General features: G+C 44.2%; 2 protein-coding genes across 4 annotated transcripts in view; both read right to left on the bottom strand.

Annotated features, from left to right (window-relative positions):
- Window positions 1–523: 523 nt before the first annotated feature.
- On the bottom strand, window positions 524–13,082 carry LOC134333405 (bifunctional apoptosis regulator-like). 3 transcript variants are annotated; one of them, XM_063015380.1, is made up of 9 exons: window positions 13,042–13,052; window positions 7,166–7,214; window positions 5,499–5,795; window positions 4,696–4,906; window positions 3,692–3,861; window positions 2,987–3,131; window positions 2,712–2,888; window positions 1,298–1,494; window positions 524–1,186 (listed from the first exon to the last, which is right to left on the bottom strand). In XM_063015380.1, the coding sequence occupies exons 3-9, from the start codon at window positions 5,789–5,791 to the stop codon at window positions 988–990; spliced, it is 1,392 nt and encodes a 463-aa protein (XP_062871450.1). In that variant the 5' UTR covers window positions 5,792–5,795; window positions 7,166–7,214; window positions 13,042–13,052; the 3' UTR covers window positions 524–987. The 3 variants fall into 3 exon arrangements, with proteins under 3 accessions (XP_062871450.1, XP_062871451.1, XP_062871449.1); XM_063015381.1 differs by lacking the exon at window positions 7,166–7,214 and having other exon boundaries at window positions 13,042–13,082; XM_063015379.1 differs by lacking the exons at window positions 7,166–7,214; window positions 13,042–13,052 and having other exon boundaries at window positions 5,499–6,604.
- A 5,968-nt stretch (window positions 13,083–19,050) lies between these two features.
- The window catches only part of LOC134333377 (nuclear receptor coactivator 3-like), a 43,612-nt gene continuing 41,447 nt past the window's right edge, over window positions 19,051–21,215 (bottom strand). Inside the window, exon 21 of the mRNA XM_063015338.1 lies at window positions 19,051–20,450. Coding sequence (XP_062871408.1) covers window positions 20,442–20,450 — 9 coding nt within the window. The 3' untranslated portion in view covers window positions 19,051–20,441. The remainder of the gene's footprint in view (window positions 20,451–21,215) is intronic.

Below are 21,215 nucleotides of genomic sequence, written 5' to 3'. Positions count from 1 at the left end.
TTTTCTATGAATTGTTTATTTAGCTGTTGATCATATGTGCATGTTTAGGGCAGTTATAGCCTAGTGGTTAAGGTACTGGACTAGTAAGCAGAAGGTCGCTGGTTAAAACCCCACCACTGCTGTATACTATAAGTCGCTTTGGATAAGAGCATCTGCTAAATGCCGAAAATGTGCACGTTTGTGGACCCTGTTTTCGTATATTTTACACCCGCTGGAAAAAAACTAGCTGTTTGAGACAATCGCATTTTACAAACCAGTGCTCCCCCCCTTTTAATCTGTTAAATCGAGGTTCTACCGTAGTTGTAATTTGTCATATTGCTGTATAATAGTATTTGCAAAGTCACTGTTACATAGTCAATATTTGTTTATTTCATTTACTCTAACTGTATTTACTCTGTGCTGGAGGAATCTCATCTTATCTTATAATCATACGTTCTTTAAAAAGTGTCACTCAGTTTATGATACCTTCCGTCCACATGTGTGATTAAACAAAACGATTAAAGCACTGCTTTATTCACTCACACGCCACGACCTCGTAATATGATATAGAACATAATATAATATAGAAAAATCGTTCCCCCACTAGTAATTAATGACATTATTATTAATTAGTAATTAAATACACATTACATAAATTGTACAGCAGATTTGCCCTTTGCACCACCACCATGCTGGTAGAGGAGTGCCACAGACTAGCACCTTCCCCCGGCTGCCTGAGCCAGCAGTGGATTTTCACTTTGTCATATAGAAAAAAGTGCAGGCAGCACTTTATTATTCAAAAATAGTAACAACACTTTATTTATTTACTATTAATACACATATACATGATACTTACACATACAATAGAATATAGAAATATAGAAAATATAAAATAAACTATATTATAAAAATATATTTGATATATATTAATGATTAAAATGAGCATGAATTTATACTGTACCATATTTCTGCAGGTTAATGTAACGTGTGTGTGTGTGTGTGTTGTGGTCAGTGTGGTATATTAACACGCAGCAGTCCCACATATGGACCCAGTAGTGTAACTGTACTGGTTACGGGGAGAAAATAAATCACCCAGTGAAACAAACGGTCCCACAAAAACTGAGGCAAAAACCTCCAGAGGATCAGTCCAGAGAAGAAGACTGCTGCCATCTGACACACGTGTCCGGTGAATATGGAGGGGATCGTCCTGCAACACACACACACACACACTAAATATGACCAAACAGACGTGGAAACCCCTCCAAATGATTGAGTTCAAGAGTTCATTACTTTTAAACGTCGAGGGTAATGAACTCACCTGAGGTTTAAGTGGCCCCGGAGGCGCCACACGAGGTCCCCCTCTCTCAGCGTGAGCATGAGAGCGTGCCACATGACGATGCGTGCGGTCCAGTAATGAACGTCCATCCAGTGCCACGCAAAGTCAGAAATCAGCTGGTAGGGCAACAGGACGAACTTCACCCCGAATGCCAACCACTGCATCCGATTCGGCTCCTCCTGAGGAGAGAGACGGTGCGGTGAGGAACGCTCACGATACAAAGTTCACACTACATGAGTTTCAGTATGTTCTGATCTCTGTACACACTATACAACTTTATCCCTTGTGATAGGGAGTCGGGAGGAGTCCGAGACGAGTCTGTCCGGTCTCCCAAACCACGTTTAGTCAAGTGATGAGGGGTTTAACGATACCACGGGTGAGACAGGCTTTTAGCTTACAGAAATGGACGTCGACAAGAAGCGAGTGAGCCGAGCTGTTCGTGCGCTGATATGTAGCGTAAAAACAAAGAAGAAAAAGAAATGAATCTGGCCAGCAGGGGGCGTCTCTACAGGCGCCTTCGCATGAGAGGTGGCAAAACCGCTTTTCTGCCGGCTGTGCTGTTGTTTCCTATGGAGTGTGGCGATGCTGCTTAACTGTGCTTCCCTTCACCTGATTGAACTTTGACCCAGTTTGCTGTCCACTGACCTTTTCAAAGCTCCTCCAATGAGACGAACTGTTTCATATGAGGCAATAAAAGCGACTCGGGCCGTACAAACAACACTTTTTTTATATATATATTTTCTTTACGCATTTTCTGCCAACTTTCTCCCCTTTAGCGCGTCCAATTGCCCGATTGCGTCATGCTTCCTCTCCACCAATCCCAACCCCCGCTCTGATTGAGGAGAACGAAGCTAACCAACGCCCCCTTATCACCATCTTATCACCTACACTTTGACGAGTGCAGTGCAGCTCAGCGTTGTGTACGGAGAGACACACCCTGAGAGCACTCTTTTCTCATCTCTGTGCAGGCGCCATCAATCAGCCAGCAGAGGTCCAGCGTGTGTTTTTACCGCTGCGACACCTGAGCGGCGTACGAACAAAACTTAACACGAACAAAACTTAGTGTGACTTATTGTAGTAAAACAGCGAGTGAGGAATGTGATTAGTGGAGGAACTAATGAGCAGTAATAATGAAGAGAAGTTTAGTGCTCCTGTCTCCTTCTTTTACTACATTAAACCACGTTAAGCTTTATTTTCAACCAGAAGCGTTTTAGACTCTGGGAGAAGCTGATTCTGATTCTCACCGTTTCTCAGAAGCTGGAGCTGTAACACAAGTTTAAAAGTGAAACAGGGAGGAGAATCCAGATAAACACAGATACACGTGGAGCTGTAACCCTGGATCTGACGCTTATTCCACACTGATGCAGATTCAGCTCAGATTCAAACGTGTTCTCACCAGGTTCCTGAAGGAAAGCGCCTCCTCCGAGCTGCTGTTGAGCGCTGATGGGCAGCTGGTGTGAATGAAGGGTAAGAAGGAGTCGTGGTAATCGAACATGTACATGTACAGGAGGGTGAGGCGCGGACTGTCGGTCATGGCGTAGCTATAAAACAACGACTTCCCTCCATTTACCGCCTGCACACAAAATTCAAAACATTAAACGTTAACAGTGTCTGAAATACACGATACGATCAAAAGTATTCGGACGCCCATTTAGTCAGATACGGGGATACCTTGTACTCCCAGAGGTTTCGGGGTCGTTTGAAGCCCAGTTCCTGAACCCTGCGCACTTCTTTCAGGACCGCACGTCTGTGGAGCTCGTTCTCGATTAGGTACGGGGGCGCCGAGAAGTCCTGCTCGCTTAGTGCGCTCAGCAATCTACACACACACACACACACACACACACACACACACGATCAAAGTCAATTCAATCTAGTTAGTCAACACCAGATCTAGTTAGTGGTTTCAGCAAGTTAACCAAATTTTTTTTTTTTCAATGTAATCAACCGTTTCATCCTGGTCAGGGTCATGGTGGGTCCGGTTCAGTCTGGAAATACCTGCGCAATCGGGTTCTACAGACATAGCCAATCATACTGTAGCACTCTGAGATTCGAACCCGCTGTGCCACCCAAGCGTCTGGTGGTGAGATTCAAACCCAGGATTCCAGGACCGGGAGTTGTGCAACACACACACACACACTCTAACTGCTATGCCACAATTCCACCCACTGTCAGCGGTCTATTACACTAGGGTTCGAATCTCTGTGGTGTTATCGACCAGCCGGGCGTCTGCACAGACGTGATTGGGTGTGTCTGTGGACGGGGAGACCTGAGACGGATTGTCACCTATTTCAGGGAGTTTTACAGTGTGCAGCCCCACCCACCGTGACCCTGACCAGGATAAAGCAGTGTGTGTGTGTGTGTGTGTGTGTGTGTTACCTGCCGTTGACCTGCTCCCTGAGGAACGTGTCTCTGTAGGGTGACGCCCACGTGCCCAGACTTTCCACCCAAAGCGTCACTTCGTCAGTCGTCCAGGCGCCGATCGGCTTCTTCAGCAGCAGCTCCACCTTCCCCTCCTCACCACCCAAGTGATAGACCAGAAATACCACCTACACACACACACACACACACACACACACACACACACACACACACACACTTTTTAGGATCTCTGTAATGTTATAAACACACCACATAACCAAAAATATGCTGGAAGCCCCATTTCAAGGGACAGCCGCTCCTCTGAGAAGCTTCTCACAAGACTTTGAAGTACATCTGTGGGAATTTGTGCCTGTTTAGTGTAAAGATGACTGCACTTGTATGGCTGAGCGCTGACGAAACCCTCCGCTGATGTTTGGAGATGGACGGCGACTTATTGTTATACATTTGTTCATTTGTTTTATCCTGGTCAGGGTCACAGTGGGTCTGATTCACACACACACACACACTTTTTAAGATCTCTGTAATGATAAACACACTATATGACCAAATGTATTTGGACAGCTGACCTTAAGTCTTGTTGGACACTCAGTTAAAAAACAAACACTATTTAAACAGTGACCCTCACAAGACTTTGAAGTACGTCTGTGGGAATTTGTGCCTGTTTAGTTAAAATATGATGGCTGGGCGCTCATGAAAGCCTCCGCTGATGTTTGGAGACGGACGGCAACTTATTGTTAAACATTCGTTCATTCGTTTTATCCTGGTCAGGGTCGCAGTGGGTCTGATTCACACACACACACTTTCTAGCAGCTCCAGGTAGCCGGACCGCATGTCTTTAGACTACTTGTGGATGGAAACCGGAGCACTCACAGAGAGAACATGCGAACTCTAGAAAGGGAATCGAACCCAGAACCCAGGTCCCGCTCACTGTGAGGCAACAGCACTACCCACTGGTAGGTATGTGGACCTTAAAAAGATAAAAGGAAGTTCTGGGTACTCACAGCGACGAAGGACAGAGTGAGGAGGACTCCGGAGAAGAAGCTTCTCTTGCCCAGCCACTGATGCCACCACACGATGGGTGGCGAGGGTCTGCGGCTGAGGCGATGCTCCACCCCCTGCAGCACCAACAGAGACTGAGCGACGTGCGGGTCGCCCAAAACTCTCTGCCGCTTCTTCGCCAAGTCGGACTGGAAGTGCTTTTCCACCAGATCTCTGTGAAACAAACGGTTCATATCAGCGGCGTCATACGAGCTGCGGTCAGTCGGTTAGCGCTGTTTAGTCCCCAAAATTTCATTTATTAGGGAAGTTCTGGTTGCCTTACAAGGGCTTATAAGGACACTCGGGACATTGGTTCAGTTCCTGATCCAACTATTCCATTTGTTCAGGCTTGGGACCTGCACTGAGAGCGCACCTACGTTCAGAGCCAGAGATCTGGACTATAGAGTTTGTATAAAATCAGTCAGTCATGGTTCTATTTTTCCTTTTATTACAAGAAATGTTGGGCGTTTGGGTGGCACGCGAGTATAATTCACCACCCTACTACTACACAGACCAGGGTTCTGGTCTCTGTGGTGCTACCAGCCCGGTCAGGCACTCAACAGACACGGCAGACGCGAGCGCACCTCATGGCGTCCGGTTAGGCGAGTACGTGTGCCAAAGTTTCCTGTAGTAATGCGCCAAGAGACGAGTGCTAGACCGCAGCTCTCCACAGCCAGCACGGCTCCAAGTGCATGCCGTGCAGGACTGCTTGGTTCTAAAGCCCCCCTAGATACCCATCCTTGGACCGATCGACCAGTGCGCATACCTGAAGGAGATGTTGACCTTGGGGAAGCCCTGCCACGCCCGGCGACACGTGGGACACACGGCCCTGCCCGAGGAGTGCAGCCACTGAGCCAGGCAGTGACGGCAGAAGCTGTGGCCGCAGGTCAGCGTGGTGGGATCCAGCAGCACCTCGTAGCAGCAAGGACACGTCACCTCAGGCAGGGAGATCCCCGCGGCCAAGTCTTCGTCCTCCTCCTCGCCTTCATCATGACCGTCGTCTTCATCTTCCACACGAGGATTTACAGGGTCGATGTTTACCACGCAGTGGCCGGCCATCACACTGCGGTCAAACGTAACCATGGAAATAAGAAACAAAGAGGACCTGGACACACTCATTGTAGCCTGGCATGTAGATTACTGGACTATCATTCAAAAGGTTGCTGGTTCAAGCCCTTGAGAAAGACCCTTAACCCTCAATTGCTTAGACAGTATATACTGTCAGTTCTGTAAATGCCAAACATGTAAATATAAATTCACAGCCAATCGCGTCTGTGTGGGCGCCCGGTCGGCTGACAGCAGAGCTCATATACGAACAAATCATCTTTTAACTGAATGGGCACAAACCGTCTAGCATTTCTTCCTGCATGTCCTCCCTCACCTCCTCATCCTCACACTCTCATCCCTCTTCTGCACATGCTCAAACCGTCTCCATATCTCCTCCCACACTTTCCTACCTGCTCCATCCCTCCATGCACTCCCATAGCTGGCCTCACTACTGTCATGTAGACTCTTCCTGTCACTCAGACATACTCGTCTATCACAGATCTCTGCAGCAGGCAAAATAAGTCACGTACACACGGTTCTTCTACTACACACGTTCCTTGCTTCAGCTTTCAGGTACCAGGATGTTATCATCAAATAGAAATAAAAACTTAATCCTATAAATATATTATTATTAATCTGTGGTGAAGGTTATGAGCTCGTAATCGTGCTGCTGTGTAATAACCAGCTCTATATTTACACCTCGATGGGTGCGACAGCTTCGATACGGATGTGACACGTCCTGTGTTTTTGGGAAGTCCCCCAGCTCTCCGGACTAGCAGTGACAACCAAAACAGAAACCCGTAAACCAAGTGCCTACAAACGAGAAAACTAAAGTAAAAGATTTCACTTCATTACAAAGTACGTCTGGCTGGACGTCCCATTTCAAAAAACACTCGATATTAAAAACAGAGTGACCTCTGTGTGATCTCTTCAGCTAAAGAACGACAGCCGGTGTTCTGAGAAGGCTTCTCACTAGACTATGGGAATTTGTGCCTGTTCGGTCAAAAGATGACAGCGTTTGTACGGCTGGGAGCTGATGTTGATGTTCAAGTTTGTTCAGTGTCCAGTGCAGGACACTGGAGTGTCTTCAAACCGAGCTTGCTTTGTGCTGGAACAGGAAAGGACCTTCCCTAAACTGTTGCAGCAAAGCTGTCAGAAAGGGATGTTAAACAGCGAGGTGTCTACATACTTTTGATCATACAGCATAAATCTAAACAACACTTATTAGAAGCTTTGATCTAAAGCGACGTACATTCAGGTATCTGAGAGTTAAAGACCCGACTCAGGAGCCCTACAGTGACAGAACTCTGTAATAAAGGGGCTTGAACCAGCAACCTTCCGATCCACAGAAAACACAGTGAGAGAAGAGAAGCTCCAGGTACTTACTTTATCCCTCCTGGTGTTCGGCTGGTACACAGATCAGCTCGTCTCAGCTCTGCAGGGGTTCCAAAAGTGAAAGTAAAACTCACCAGTCACATGAGTTTGGCTCTAAGCTCCGCCCCCAAACCGGTTCAACCTGTTTACCTGTTATTTCAGTAACGCTCCTGCCTGGTCAGGGCCGCAGTGGGCCAGGGACCAGCTGAATGACGGACTCATAGAGCAGGAATATACTCTGAATTGAGCAGGAAGGAAAACATCACTCACACATTCACGTACTTTAGTTTCTAACAGTCAGGGCTGAGTTAAACCGCTCAATCCACCTTCTGCATGGTTTTGGGTGGTGGGACCAAACACAAAGGACCTTCAGGGAACAAAAAACATGCAAAACAAAGGACCTAGTGCTTGCATGGCACACATCATGCCACCCTGAGCATTAAATCCTACAGACATTAACACAAGAGGTCCCTGTATCTGCTATAACAGTCTCCGCTCTTCCCCTCTGACACCCGCCAATCACTTTTATCACCTGTGTGTGAAGAGCCACGCACTGCCATCCGTGATCATCCTACCCTGTGCAGGCGCCTAACCCGGTCAGCAGAGGCCGCTCTCGCCCCATCGTCCCTCTCCATACGGACACACAGCCAACAGTGTGTTGATTTAATGTTTGATTTCTCTCAGCTGAATGTTGCAGTTGTAGCCTAGTGATTAAGGTACTGGACTAGTAATCGAAAGGTCGCTGGTTCAAGCCCCACCACTGCCAGGTTGCCACTGTTGGGTCCTTGAGCAAGGCCCTTAACCTTCAATTGCTTAGACAGTATACTGTCACAGTACTGTAAGTCACTTTGGATAAAAGCGTCTGCTAAATGCCGAAAATGTAAATGTAAATGTAACTTCAAATATTGGATGCCTGACAAGTTTATGGTCGTGTGTCCACATACTTTTGACCATTTAGTGTATACCAGGTTTTTTTCTTTTTTTCAAGCAAGCCACATTCTGTCCATGATTTTTTTACCCGACCCAAACAACACAAACGATAAATCAAAACGAAACACAAAACAAAATGAATGTAATTAATAAAACTGTGGCTATCTGGTCCCACTGTGGTTTACAATGTGTAACGTAAAGCCTCCACAAGGGGGCGTTTGTTACGTGCCTGTTAAAATTAGTTCATTTAATCATTATTATTTTTGTCTGCGACCCAAACCCTGGTGTGAACCACAGTGCACGATTTTCTAAACCAGGTTCTCCAGCCGCTCAGCGATAAACGTGATGAAACCACGGCGGCGTGTTTAACGTCGTCTTTATAAAACCGGCGGCAGGTATCATGATACAAGTTAGCATAGTTAGCATGCCGTACAGTTTTCAAACCGTTGAGAGCGAATAATTTAACACAGAAGACAAAAAAAAAAACAATCAGCACAATTACACACACAGCTCGTCCGTCGTTCGGGTGTAACACGTGTGTGTGTGTGTGTGTGTGTGTGTGTGTGGTTGGCTAATTGAGCTTTACACTTCGCTACGATGCTGACGTAAAGCCGAAACGTCTGTACAGCCACTCGTGGGTCACGTTCACATCAAACACTGGAGCTGTAGAAGCAAAATGTACTGGAACGCAGATTTATTTCTACTGAATGAAGTTTAGTTTTAGTGGACGGAGGGATTTTAGGAACCAAATGAACACACACACACACGGTGTGTTAAACCACAATACATAACTTACCATGATTAAATAAGGCACAAAACATGTATTTATTATTTAATCTCTGATTTATTCATTTAAATAAATGCGATTTTTTTTTCATTTACTCATTCACATAGAGCGTGAAGCCAATCGAGTGGACGCACCAATCAGAACAGAGGTCATTTGGTCCTCAAAATTCCTCCACATGAGCGTAAATGGACGTGTGTACAGTATAATACAGCGAGAACGAGTCTGACGTGATGAATAATCGTACAAAAGTGCTTTTTTAAAAACAATAAACGATAAACACGGTCGCGTTAATGTTAAAGACAATCAGCAAAAGCCGCGCGCTCTTACACGAATATTACAAACAAGATAAAAGTAAATAAAAGCTGGAATAAAAAACACCCCAACGTTGCCTTTTACAAACACTATTCAGTCAATGGCTGCATCCCAAACCACATAGTACTACACTAAACAGTTCTTAAACAGCAGTAGTCCCGATGCTACTTTTTATATACTGTTTAGCCTCCAAACCACAGTTCATGTTTTTATTTATACTAGAATGACATTTTGTAGATGTCTGCACCATGTACCATTAGGCACTGCTGGTGGCAAATTGCAACAAGTACACAGGGTACCGGAAGTACTCGAAATAAGGGCGCAGTCACATGAGAAGCGGCAAAACCGTGAATCTGCATTAGTGTGGAATAAGCGTCAGAGTCTAAAACGCTTAAGGTGGTTTAATGTAGTAAAAGAAGGAGACAGGAGCACTAAACTTATCCTCATTATTACTGCTCATAAGATCTCACGTTAGGTTTTGTTCACATTAAGCGTCGTTCGTACGTACCGAGTTGCTTTTAAAGCCTCATATCAAACAGTTCGTCTTATTGGAGGTGCTTTGAAAAGGTCAGCAGCCAACTGGGTCAGAGGTTTTGCTGCTTCTCATGTGAATGCGCCCTAAAAATGATGAGGAAAGGAAGTCCCCTTTTCTAAGACGGCGTATTAGGGCCACTGTAAAAAATATTTTTAAGTTTTGATTATGAGCCGTACGGCTTTAGTTTATCATACGAGTCCATAAGGCTCGGTTAAAGTTTGTTTGTTTGTTTGTTTATTAGGATTTTAACGACATGTTTTACACTTTGGTTACATTCATGACAGGAGACGGTAGTTACTCATTACACAAGATTCATCAGTTCCCGAGGTTATATCGAACACAGTCATGGACAATTCAGTATCTCCAATTCACCTCACTTGCACGTCTTTGGACTGTGGGAGGAAACCGGAGCACCCGGAGGAAACCCACGCAGACATGAGGAGAACATGCAAACTCCACACAGAAAGGACCCAGATCGCCCCACCTGGGGATCGAACCCAGGACCTTCTTGCTGTGAGGCGACAGTGCTACCCACTTAGCCGCCCGCCTAATCTCGTAATTATTTCGACTTTAATCTCGTAATTATTTTGACTTTAATCTCGTAATTATTTTGACTCTAATCTCGTAATTATTTCGACTTTAATCTTGTAAATATTTTGACTCTAATCTCGTGATTATTTCGACTTTAATCTTGTAATTATTTCGACTCTAATCTCATAATTATTTCGACTTTAATCTTGTAATTATTTTGACTTTAATCTTGTAATTATTTCGACTCTAATCTCATAATTATATCGATTTTAATCTTGTAATTATTTTGACTTTAATCTTGTAAATATTTTGACTCTAATCTCGTGATTATTTCGACTTTAATCTTGTAATTATTTCGACTCTAATCTCATAATTATTTTGACTTTAATCTTGTAATTATTTTGACTTTAATCTCGTAATTATTTTGACTCTAATCTCGTAATTATTTTGACTTTAATCTCGTAATTATTTTGACTCTAATCTCGTAATTATTTTGACTTTAATCTCATAATTATTTTGACTCTAATCTCGTAATTATTTCGACTTTAATCTTGTAATTATATCGATTTTAATCTTGTAATTATTTCGACTCTAATCTCATAATTATTTCGACTTTAATCTTGTAATTATTTTGACTTTAATCTCGTAATTATTTTGACTAATCTTGTAATTATTTTGACTTTAATCTCATAATTATTTTGACTCTAATCTCGTAATTATTTCGACTTTAATCTTGTAATTATATCGATTTTAATCTTGTAATTATTTCGACTTTAATCTCGTAATTATTTTGACTCTAATCTCGTAATTATTTCGAATTTAATCTTGTAATTATATCAATTTTAATCTTGTAATTATTTCGAATTTAATCTTGTAATTATATCAATTTTAATCTTGTAATTATTTTGACTCTAATCTCGTAATTATTTCGAATTTAATCTTGTAATTATATCAATTTTAATCTTGTAATTATTTTGACTTTAATCTCGTAATTATTTTGACTTTAATCTCGTAATTATTTTGACTCTAATCTCGTAATTATTTCGAATTTAATCTTGTAATTATATCAATTTTAATCTTGTAATTATTTCGACTCTAATCTCGTAATTATTTTGACTTTAATCTCATAATTATTTTGACTCTAATCTCGTAATTATTTCGACTTTAATCTTGTAATTATATCGATTTTAATCTTGTAATTATTTCGACTCTAATCTCATAATTATTTCGACTTTAATCTTGTAATTATTTTGACTTTAATCTCGTAATTATTTTGACTAATCTCGTAATTATTTTGACTTTAATCTCATAATTATTTTGACTCTAATCTCGTAATTATTTCGACTTTAATCTTGTAATTATATCGATTTTAATCTTGTAATTATTTCGACTTTAATCTCGTAATTATTTTGACTCTAATCTCGTAATTATTTCGAATTTAATCTTGTAATTATATCAATTTTAATCTTGTAATTATTTCGAATTTAATCTTGTAATTATATCAATTTTAATCTTGTAATTATTTTGACTCTAATCTCGTAATTATTTCGAATTTAATCTTGTAATTATATCAATTTTAATCTTGTAATTATTTTGACTTTAATCTCGTAATTATTTTGACTTTAATCTCGTAATTATTTTGACTCTAATCTCGTAATTATTTCGAATTTAATCTTGTAATTATATCAATTTTAATCTTGTAATTATTTTGACTTTAATCTCGTAATTATTTCGACTTTAATCTCGTAATTATTTCGACTTTAATCTCGTAATTATTTCGACTTTAATCTTGTAATTATTTCGACTTTAATCTCGTAATTATTTTGACTTTAATCTCGTAATTATTTCGACTTCAATCTCGTAATTATTTCGACTTTAATCTTGTAATTATTTCGACTTTAATCTTGTAATTATTTCGACTATAATCTCGTAATTATTTCGACTTTAATCTCGTAATTATTTCAACTATAATCTCGTAATTATTTCGACTCTAATCTCGTAATTATTTCGACTCTAATCTCGTAATTATTTCGACTCTAATCTGCCCCACAAGTAATTAATGACATTATTATTAATTAGTAATTAAATACACATTACATAAATTGTACAGCAGATTTGCCCTTTGCACCACCACCATGCTGGTAGAGGAGTGCCACAGACTAGCACCTTCCCCCGGCTGCCTGAGTCAGCAGTGGATTTACACTTTGTCATATAGAAAAAAGTGCAGACAGAAACATAGAAAATATAAAATAAACTATTATAAAAATATATTTGAATAATGATTAAAATGAGCATGAATTCATACTGTACCATATTTCTGCAGGTTAATGTAACGTGTGTGTGTGTGTGTGTGTTGTGGTCAGTGTGGTATATTGACACGCAGCAGTCCTAAATATAGACCCAGTAGTGTAACTGTACTGGTTACGGGGAAAATTATGGTTTGGCATGGGCGATAAGGTCACAAATACTGTAAAGCTTGTGTGTGTTCACTGATAGAAATGTTGACGTTTATAAGCTCCTCCCCCAGGTTTTCCCTCACTCCGTATTTTGCTTTCTCATTGGCTTGAGCTGGACGCTGCACTCACTGCCACTCACGACCCGGTCGCACTATGAACTGGCTGTGCCGTTGTTTCCTACGGAGTGCTGGGTTGAACTCACACACTCGATTTTTGCACTTTCCGCAGCGCTTACAGTTCACCTGCTGTTCGCTGACCTTCTCAAAGCTCCTCCAATGAGACAAACTGTTTGATACGAGGCTGTAAAAGCGACTCGGGACGTACGAAGAAAACTTACCAGGTTCCTGAAGGAAAGCGCCTCCTCCGAGCTGCTGTTGAGCGCTGATGGGCAGCTGGTGTGAATGAAGGGTAAGAAGGAGTCGTGGTAATCGAACATGTACATGTACAGGAGGGTGAGGCGCGGACTGTCGGTCATGGCGTAGCTATAAAACAACGACTTCCCTCCATTTACCGCCTGCACACAAAATTCAAAACATTAAACGTTAACAGTGTCTGAAATACACGATACGATCGAAAGTATTCGGACGCCTGAGCATGTGATCCATGGGAATCTGTGCCCATTTAGTCAGATACGGGGTTACCTTGTACTCCCAGAGGTTTCGGGGTCGTTTGAAGCCCAGTTCCTGAACCCTGCGCACTTCTTTCAGGACCGCACGTCTGTGGAGCTCGTTCTCGATTAGGTACGGGGGCGCAGAGAAGTCCTGCTCGCTTAGTGCGCTCAGCAATCTACACACACACACACACACACACACACACATATACACACACACACATATACACACACACATATATACACACACACACACACACACACATATACACACACACACACACACATATACACACACACACATACACACACACACACACACAATCAAAGTCAATTCAGTTCACCAGATCTAGTTAGTGGTTTTACCAAGTTAACCAAGTTTTTTTTTTTAAATTAATTAACTGTTTAATCCTGGTCAAGGTCATAGTGGGTCCGGTTCAGACTGGAAATATCGGCGCAATTGGTTTCTACAGACATAGCCAATCATACTGTATCTGTGCAGGCACACAGACGGCTGATAGCACTCTGAGATTCGAACCCGCTGTGCCACCCAAGCGCCTGGTGGTGAGATTCAAACTGGACATTTCCACCCACTGTCAGCGGTCTATTACACTAGGGTTCGAATCTCTGTGGTGTTATCGACCAGCCGGGCGTCTACACAGACGTGATTGGGTGTGTCTGTGGACGGGGAGACCTGAGACGGATTGTCACCTATTTCAGGGAGTTTTACAGTGTGCAGCCCCACCCATGGTGACCCTGACCAGGATAAAGCAGTGTGTGTGTGTGTGTGTGTGTGTGTGTGTGTGTTACCTGCCGTTGACCTGCTCCCTGAGGAACGTGTCTCTGTAGGGTGACGCCCACGTGCCCAGACTTTCCACCCAAAGCGTCACTTCGTCAGTCGTCCAGGCGCCGATCGGCTTCTTCAGCAGCAGCTCCACCTTCCCCTCCTCACCATCCAAGTGATAGACCAGAAATACCACCTACACACACACACACACACACACACACACACTTTAAGGTCTCTGTAATGATTAACACACCACATGACCAAAAGTATGCTGGACGTCCCATTTAAAGGGACAGCCGCTCCTCTGAGAAGCTTCTCACAAGACTTTGGAGTATGTCTGTGGGAACTTGTGCCTGTTTAGTCTAAAGATGACTGCACTTGTATGGCTGAGCACTCATGAAAGCCTCTGTTGATGTTTGGAGATGGACGGCGACCTATTGTTATACGTTCGTTCATTCGTTTTATTCTGGTCAGGGTCGCAGTGGGTCTGATTCACACACACACACACACACACACACACACACTTTTTAAGATCTCTGTAATGATAAACACACTATATGACCAAATGTATTTGGACAGCTGACCTTAAGGCTTGTTGGACACTCAGTTAAAAAACAAACACTATTTAAACAGAGTGACCCTCACAAGACTTTGAAGTACGTCTGTGGGAATTTGTGCCTGTTTAGTTAAAATATGACAGTGTTTGTATGGCTGGGCGCTCATGAAAGCCTCTGTTGATGTTTGGAGACGGATGGCAACTTATTGTTATACATTCATTCATTCGTTTTATCCTGGTCAGGGTCACAGTACGTCTGATTCACACACACACACACACACACACACACACAGAAAGTTAAAGAAAGTAACTCACAGCGACGAAGGACAGAGTGAGGAGGACTCCGGAGAAGAAGCTTCTCTTGCCCAGCCACTGATGCCACCACACGATGGGTGGCGAGGGTCTGCGGCTGAGGCGATGCTCCACCCCCTGCAGCACCAACAGAGACTGAGCGATGCGCGGGTCGCCCGAAACTCTCTGCCGCCTCGTCGCCACATCGGACTGGAAGTGCTTTTCCACCAGATCTCTGTAAAACAAACAGTTCATATCAGCGGCTACGTCGTCAGAGCTATGGTCAGTCGGTCAGCGCTGTTTAGTCCTGAAGGAAGGGGGCGGGGCCACCCCAAATTTAATTTATTAGGGAAGCTCTGATTGCCTAACAGGGCTTATAAGGACACTTGGGACATTGGTTCAGTTCCTGATCCAACTATTCCATTCGTCCGGGCTTGGGACCTGCACTGAGAGCGCACCGGTGTGTCCCTACAGCAGCTACGTTCAGAGCCAGAGATCTGGACTATAGAGTTTGTATAAAATCAGTCAGTCATGGTTCTATTTTTCCTTTTATAAAAAAAAAAATGTTGGGCGTTTGGGTGGCACGCGCGTATAATTCACCACCCTACTACTACACAGACCAGGGTTCTGGTCTCTGTGGTGCTACCAGCCTGGTCAGGCACTCAACAGACACGGCAGACGCGAGCGCACCTCATGGCATCCGGTTAGGCGAGTACGTGTGCCAAAGTTTCCTGTAGTAATGCGTCAAGAGACGAGTGCCAGTGATAGCTCAGTGGTTAAGGTACTGGACTAGTAAACAGAAGGTTGACGGTTCAAGCCCCGCCACCACCAAGTTGCCACTGTTGGGTCCCTGAGCAAGGCCCTTAACCCTCAATTGCTCATCATGTTCCACTCATTGTGTAAGTCGCTTTGGATAAAAGCGTCTGCTAAATGCTGAAAATGTAAATGTAAATGCTAGACTGCAGCTCTCCACAGCCAGCACGGTTCCAAGTGCATGTTGTGCAGGACTGCTTGGTTCTAAAGCCCCCCTAGATACCCATAGATACCCATCCTTGGACCGATCGACCAGTGCGCATACCTGAAGGAGATGTTGACCTTGGGGAAGCCCTGCCACGCCCGGCGACACGTGGGACACGCGGCCCTGCCCGAGGAGTGCAGCCACTGAGCCAAGCAGTGACGGCAGAAGCTGTGGCCGCAGGTCAGCGTGGTGGGATCCAGCAGCACCTCGTAGCAGCACAGACATGTCACCTCCGGCAGGGAGATCCCCGCGGCCAAGTCTTCGTTATCCTCCTCCTCCTCATCATGACTGTCGTCTTCATCATGACCGTCGTCTTCATCTTCCACACGAGGATTTACAGGGTCGATGTTTACCACGCAGTGGCCAGCCATCACACTGCGGTCAAACGTAACCACGGAAATAAGAAACAAAGAGGACCTGGACACACTCGTTGTAGCCTAGCATGTAGATTACTGGACATCATTTGAAAGGTTGCTGATTCAAGCCACTACACTGCCAGGCTGTCACTGTTGGGCCCTTGAGCTTTCAGATACCAGGATATCCAGAGATCTGGATAACAGTGAGTACGACTGCTGACCGCTGGACAAACCGGACGAGCTGAACATGATCTACTGTGGAGGTGCGGCTCATTACACCCTTAATACCAGTTATAACACGCTTATAACCCCTGTGACTTTTACTAAAACATTTACATTTCACTGGGCATTTGGGTGGCACAGTGGTAAAGTACTCTAACTCACCACTGCAGAGATCCAGGGTTCAAATCTCGGGCCTGTGAGCCCATGGTGATGTAAAGCTTGCTCGACTGTGGACACAGCAGACCTGCGTTTCCTGGATTACATCCGACCATCCAGACAAATTTTCTTTTTGATTTTCTTTACTACTTGGGCAGGAGACCACTGTTCCGTGTACTTTTTCATTGGTGCAGTATAACTAGCTCTGGTTATGGGCACAGAGACGTCACCAGCTGTAGTTAATAAGAATCACAGATGAATAATTACGGGGACGGGGAAGTTAGATAACGATGATTTTGTCTTTTGTATAATTTTGACCCAGAAGGTTTCAGACCGACAGAACTCAAACGTGTGTGTGTGTGTGAAGGTTATGATCTTGTAATCATGCTGCTGTGTAATTACCAGCTCTATATTTACACCTCGATGGGTGCGACAGCTTCGATACGGATGTGACACGTCCTGTGTTTTTGGGAAGTCCCCCAGCTCTCCGGACTAGCAGTGACAACCAAAACAGAAACCCGTAAACCCAAGTGCCTACAAACGAGAAAACAAAAGCAAAAGATTTCACTTCATTACAAAGTACGTCTGGCTGGACGTCCCATTTCAAAAAACACTCGATATTAAAACCTCTGTGTGATCTCCTCAGCTAGAAAAACAGCCGGTGTTCTGAGAAGGCTTCTCACTAGACTATGGGAATTTGCGCCTGTTCGGTCAAAAGATGACAGTGTTTGTACGGCTGGGAGCTGATGTTGATGTTCCAGTTTGTTCAGTGTCCAGTGCAGGACACTGGAGTGTCTTCAAACCGAGCTTGCTTTGTGCTGGAACAGGAAAGGACCTTCCCTAAACTGTTGCAGCAAAGCTGTCAGAAAGGGATGTTAAACAGCGAGGTGTCTACATACTTTTGATCATACAGCATAAATCTAAACAACACTTATTAGAAGCTTTGATCTAAAGCGACGTACATTCAGGTATCTGAGGGTTAAAGACCCGACTCAGGAGCCCTACAGTGACAGAACTCTGTAATAAAGGGGCTTGAACCAGCAACCTTCCGATCGACAGAAAACACAGTGAGAGAAGAGAAGCTCCAGGTACTTACTTTATCCCTCCTGGTGTTCGGCTGGTACACAGATCAGCTCCTCTCAGCTCTGCAGGGGTTCCAAAAGTGAAAGTAAAACTCACCAGTCACATGAGTTTGGCTCTAAGCTCCGCCCCCAAACCGGTTCGACCTGTTTACCTGTTATTTCAGTAACGCTCCTGCCTGGTCAGGGCCGCGGTGGGCCAGGGACCAGCTGAATGACGGACTCATAGAGCAGGAATATACTCTGAATTGAGCAGGAAGGAAAACATCACTCACACATTCACTTACTTTAGTTTCTAACAGTCAGGGCTGAGTTAAACCGCTCAATCCACCTTCTGCATGGTTTTGGGTGGTGGGACCAAACACAAAGGACCTTCAGGGAACAAAAAACATGCAAAACAAAGGACCTAGTGCTTGCATGGCACACATCATGCCACCCTGAGCATTAAATCCTACAGACATTAACACAGAGGTCCCTGTATCTGCTATAACAGTCTCCGCTCTTCCCCTCTGACACCCGCCAATCACTTCTTATCACCTGTGTGTGAAGAGCCACGCACTTCCATCCGTGATCATCCTACCCTGTGCAGGCGCCTAACCCGGTCAGCAGAGGCCGCTCTCGCCCCATCGTCCCTCTCCATACGGACACACAGCCAACAGTGTGTTGATTTAATGTTTGATTTCTCTCAGCTGAATGTTGCAGTTGTAGCCTAGTGATTAAGGTACTGGACTAGTAATCGAAAGGTCGCTGGTTCAAGCCCCACCACTGCCAGGTTGCCACTGTTGGGTCCTTGAGCAAGGCCCTTAACCTTCAATTGCTTAGACAGTATACAGTCACAGTACTGTAAGTCACTTTGGATAAAAGCGTCTGCTAAATGCCGAAAATGTAAATGTAAATGTAACTCCAAATATTGGATGCCTGACAAGTTTATGGTCGTGTGTCCACATACTTTTGGACATATAGTGTAAACCAGAGTTTTTTTTCCAAGCGAGCCACATTCTGTCCATGATTTTTTACCCGACCCAAATCAAAACAAAACACAAAAGAAAAAAATTTAATTAATGAAACTGTGGCTATCTGGTCCCACTGTGGTTTACAATGTGTAACGTAAAGCCTCCACAAGGGGGCGTTTGTTACGTGCCTGTTAAAATTAGTTCATTTAATCATTATTGTTTTTGTCTGCGACCCAAACCCTGGTGTGAACCACAGTGCACGATTTTCTAAACCAGGTTCTCCAGCCGCTCAGCGATAAACGTGATGAAACCACGGCGGCGTGTTTAACGTCGTCTTTATAAAACCGGCGGCAGGTATCATGATACAAGTTAGCATAGTTAGCATGCCGTACAGTTTTCAAACCGTTGAGAGCGAATAATTTAACACAGAAGACAAAAAAAAAAAAACAATCAGCACAATTACACACACAGCTCGTCCGGGTGTAACACGTGTGTGTGTGTGTGTGTGTGTGTGTGTGGTTGGCTAATTGAGCTTTACACTTCGCTACGATGCTGACGTAAAGCCGAAACGTCTGTACAGCCACTCGTGGGTCACGTTCACATCAAACACTGGAGCTGTAGAAGCAAAATGTACTGGAACGCAGATTTATTTCTACTGAATGAAGTTTAGTTTTAGTGGACGGAGGGATTTTAGGAACCAAATGAACACACACACACACGGTGTGTTAAACCACAATACATAACTTACCATGATTAAATAAGGCACAAAACATGTATTTATTATTTAATCTCTGATTTATTCATTTAAATAAATGCGATTTTTTTTTTTCATTTACTCATTCACATAGAGCGTGAAGCCAATCGAGTGGACGCACCAATCAGAACAGAGGTCATTTGGTCCTCAAAATTCCTCCACATGAGCGTAAATGGACGTGTGTACAGTATAATACAGCGAGAACGAGTCTGACGTGATGAATAATCGTACAAAAGTGCTTTTTTAAAAACAATAAACGATAAACACGGTCGCGTTTATGTTAAAGACAATCAGCAAAAGCCGCGCGCTCTTACACGAATATTACAAACAAGATAAAAGTAAATAAAAGCTGAATTGAGCTAAAACGCAGAACAGCCGGCTCACGGTTCGTATAGCAAGCTCGCCCATGTGTGCAAAAAACGTGATTCGGAGCTACAAAAGCGGATAAAATACATCTGAAGCGTATTTACAGGCGGATCACAGAGTCGCTCTAATACTGCGGCGCCTCGGCGTGTCCGCGGCGCCGGATTATTGCTCCGCCCTGCGCGGCCAGATCGAACCTGTGCTTGTCTCGGTGTCCAAACCCCCAAATATATTGCAACGATCCTTCCGCCGCGGGTCGGCTTAGCTTTCCTGGTAAAGTGCGATCCCGGCGGTACCTTTGACCAGACAGACGCCGAGCTTACATCCAGACGGTCGGCCTCGGCGCCATATTTACATTCCAACCGCTTTCCGTTAGTCAGACAGCTCAGAGCTTTAGAGACAGAAAAGACGTAGACGAATACTGAGGGACAAAAAGAGGAGGAGGACGGTCCAGGCGAAGATCTGAGATCAGCTTTCAGTCTGTGTGTCGGTACGTGTATAATTACACAGTGCACGAGGTCCGAACGAGGTCCGAACGAGGTCCGGCCATTTCCCCTGAACCGGGAGCCCTCCGCTCCTCCAGGCGACCTCTTTAATATTTCTGTGAGAGAACAGAAACAGAAAGACGTGATGAAAACGTTTGTTGCGGCGCTTTATAGGACATTTGTGCTTCAGTTGCACTGCTTTAATGATAGATGGCAGCAGAGAGCTCAAGATCTATGGGTTGAGAGAAACAGCCTGGCCACTGGGGGGCGCACTTGATGTGTCAGTACAGAGTAAAAGAGGGTGTGTTAGAGAGGTGAGAAAGAGAGTGCGGAGGGTGGATTGTACAGTAATAGAGAGAGTGCGGAGGGTGGATTGTACAGAATAATGGAGAGTGCGGAGGGTGGATTGTACAGAATAATGGAGAGTGCGGAGGGTGGATTGTACAGTAATAGAGAGAGTGCGGAGGGTGGATTGTACACAGTAATAGAGAGAGTGCGGAGGGTGGATTGTACAGAATAATGGAGAGTGCGGAGGGTGGATTGTACACAGTAATAGAGAGAGTGCGGAGGGTGGATTGTACACAGTAATAGAGAGAGTGCGGAGGGTGGATTGTACACAGTAATAGAGAGAGTGCGGAGGGTGGATTGTACAGAATAATGGAGAGTGCGGAGGGTGGATTGTACAGTAATAGAGAGAGTGCGGAGGGTGGATTGTACACAGTAATAGAGAGAGTGCGGAGGGTGGATTGTACAGAATAATGGAGAGTGCGGAGGGTGGATTGTACACAGTAATAGAGAGAGTGCGGAGGGTGGATTGTACACAGTAATAGAGAGAGTGCGGAGGGTGGATTGTACAGAATAATGGAGAGTGCGGAGGGTGG

The sequence above is a fragment of the Trichomycterus rosablanca genome, chromosome 19 (assembly GCF_030014385.1).
Source record: "Trichomycterus rosablanca isolate fTriRos1 chromosome 19, fTriRos1.hap1, whole genome shotgun sequence".
Classification (NCBI taxonomy): domain Eukaryota; kingdom Metazoa; phylum Chordata; class Actinopteri; order Siluriformes; family Trichomycteridae; genus Trichomycterus; species Trichomycterus rosablanca.
The sequence above is the reverse complement of the archived record's forward strand: the minus strand, read 5'-3'. Positions and strand labels throughout refer to the sequence as shown.

What these genes read in the sequence shown, in the direction of transcription:
- LOC134333405 (XM_063015379.1), bottom strand. Translation starts at nt 5,851, where the DNA reads ATGAGTGTGTCCAGGTCCTCTTTGTTTCTTATTTCCATGGTTACGTTT. An exon ending in AGGGAGCAGGTCAACGGCAG is followed by an intron (nt 3,132 to 3,691) that starts GTAACACACACA and finishes GTGTGTGTGTAG; the next exon opens with ATTGCTGAGCGCACTAAGCG. An exon ending in GAAACCTCTGGGAGTACAAG is followed by an intron (nt 2,889 to 2,986) that starts GTATCCCCGTAT and finishes TTTTGTGTGCAG; the next exon opens with GCGGTAAATGGAGGGAAGTC.